This window comes from Primulina huaijiensis, chromosome 3 (assembly GCF_012295235.1).
Source record: "Primulina huaijiensis isolate GDHJ02 chromosome 3, ASM1229523v2, whole genome shotgun sequence".
Lineage (NCBI taxonomy): Eukaryota > Viridiplantae > Streptophyta > Magnoliopsida > Lamiales > Gesneriaceae > Primulina > Primulina huaijiensis.
Window position 1 is genome coordinate 11,165,665 of NC_133308.1, and position 2,410 is coordinate 11,168,074.

General features: G+C 39.6%; 1 protein-coding gene across 1 annotated transcript; it reads right to left on the reverse strand.

The window, feature by feature from the left end:
• Positions 1-1,156: 1,156 nt before the first annotated feature.
• On the reverse strand, positions 1,157-1,604 carry LOC140972483 (uncharacterized). The gene is made up of 2 exons (XM_073434902.1): positions 1,440-1,604; positions 1,157-1,342 (listed from the first exon to the last, which is right to left on the reverse strand). The coding sequence occupies exons 1-2, from the start codon at positions 1,602-1,604 to the stop codon at positions 1,157-1,159; spliced, it is 351 nt and encodes a 116-aa protein (XP_073291003.1).
• Positions 1,605-2,410: the final 806 nt, after the last annotated feature.

A 2,410-nucleotide genomic window follows, 5' to 3' on the forward strand; every position in this document is an offset into this window, starting at 1 on the left:
TTGCGCGCGGCCCATGCTGGCGTGGCCAAGCCGTGCGCCAGCGCCTTTTCCCTTGCACCAACCACCCCTCAACCCATCTAGGGCCACAGGACCACCCTCTTAGGACACCTAGAGATAGCCCAACATCGCACCCTTCATGAATCAAAGAAGCTGAACCCCAATCTCCTTGGAAACCAAATTTTCATTCATCCAACTTCCCTTCTTTTCCAGCCTTGTACAGCCCCACCTAGGACCCCTTACCAGCCCATATCATACTTAACCTAGCAGCCCCTTCTGCATCATCAATACAATGAGTTTCATGTCAAAAGAATGCAAGTTTTTCATGTATATGCCACAGAAACAAAAATATAAGAGGGGAAATCAGATTTTTCATAAAAGAACACTTATTCTCGAATAATATGGTATGAACGATGAGAAAAGAAGCAATTAGACGTGCCTTTGTGTGATTCATGCACAAATAAACATTTCTAGATGCGAAGGGACATTTTTGGAGAGACGGGGAAGCCTTGATGTGTTTTTTCTCTTTAAAACCGACATGAAGTGCCTTAATCGTGAGAGCGTGTGGCTAGGGACAGAAAACCCTAGGATTCTTTGGTGTTTGAGGCATGTGATTGAAGAGTTTTAGGGCTTGAAAATACCAACTTTGGTTACAAGTAATAATCTAGACAAATGGGCCCAATAACCTTAGTATAATAGGCTTATTAGGCCCATTAGAATATAGAAAAAATATCTCGTTTAGAAAAATTTTCGAAAATATTAACCGAGCCTCCAAAAAGTCTTTTTTCGTAAAAAAATCGATTACTGGTTTAAAATATGACTTGGCATGTAAAAACGTCTCAAAAACACCATTTTTGAAAATTACCTAATAAATATATCATATATTAAATAATTAAAAATAATCATTTAATAAAAATATTTTTCCTTTACAGTCCCCGATCTTCGTTCCTCAGTCGAGTCTCGAACAACCCATAAAACAGTTTATGCATTCTAATAGAAATCCATATTTTAAACATGCCTACCACATATAATTAATGCAATTAAAATGATTTAATTAGGCATTTTTTATTTTTCCCAGATTTGCATATAGTTGGATTATGTTTTCGTATTTTGGACCTTACAATTCTTCCCTCCCTTAAATGAAATTTCTTTCTCGAAATTAAGACTCATCGTATAACTGTGGGTCGCGACTCCTCTTGTCGGACTCAGTTTCCCAAGTAGCTTCCTTCTTTGAATGATTTATCCACTTGACATTGACCATATGAATGACCTTATTCCGGAGCCTTCTTTCTTGCCTATCCAGAATCTGCATAGGCATTTCCTCGTATGACATATTCAGATTCAACTGCAAAGGTTCATAATTTAGTACAGTACATGTGAAAGATTCGACATGTACTTTCGAAGATCACTTTATAAGCTAAGGTTCCAATCCTATCCAGAACCTCAAACGGTCCTATGTTCCTCAGACTGAGTTTTCGTTTCTTTCCAAATCTAATAACACCCTTCATAGGTGATATCTTCACAAACAAGTGTTCACCTACTACAAACTCTAGCTCCCTTCGCTGCTTATCAGCATAGCTTTGTTGGCGGCGCTGAGCAGTCTTCATCCTATCTCGGATTTTGACTACTAGCTTTGCTGTCTGCTTGATCAAGTCTAGGACTAACTCTCCTCTTTCACCAATTTTCTCCCAATGTATCGGTGATCTACATTTCCTTCCATAAAGTGCCTCGTAAGGAGTCATACCTATAGACGACTTATAGCTATTGTTATAGGTGAACTCCACTAGAGGTAACTTCGATTCCTAGCTGCCATGGAAATCGATCACACAAGCTTGGAGTAGATCCTCTAGAATCTGAATCACCCTTTAAGACTGACCATCGCTTTGGGGATGAGACATTGAACTGAAAAACAACTTCGTTCCCATCGCTGAATACAGACTCTTCCAGAATGACGATGTGAATCTCGGATCTCTGTCTGAAACTATAGACACTGGAATTCCGTGCAATCGGACTATTTCTCAGATGTACAACTCTACGTACTGTGTCATGGTGAAGGTCGTCTTAATAGGTAGAAGTACGCTGACTTTGTAAGACAATCAACTATCACCCAAATGACATTAAATCCCGATAGTCCTTGGAAATCCCACTACAAAATCCGTCGTGATATTTTGCCATTTCCACTCGGGATTAGGAAGTGATTTAAGCTTCCCTGCTGGCCTTTGGTGTTCTGCTTTAACTTTCTGGTATGTCAAACACTCGGACACAAAACGCAAGATGTCTCGTTTCATGCCTGGCCACCAATACAATGTCTGCAAATCCTTATACATCTTCAAAATTCCAGGATGAATGGAGTACGAAGTATTATGGGCTTTCTTCGTAACAACTTATCTATGTGAATCACCACTAGGAACCC

Coding starts and splice junctions, on each gene's coding strand:
- LOC140972483 (XM_073434902.1), bottom strand. CDS start 1,604: ATGAAGACTGCTCAGCGCCGCCAACAAAGCTATGCTGATAAGCAGCGA. Junction 1,343..1,439: donor GGAACATAGGACCGTTTGAG/GTTCTGGATAGG, acceptor GAACCTTTGCAG/TTGAATCTGAATATGTCATA.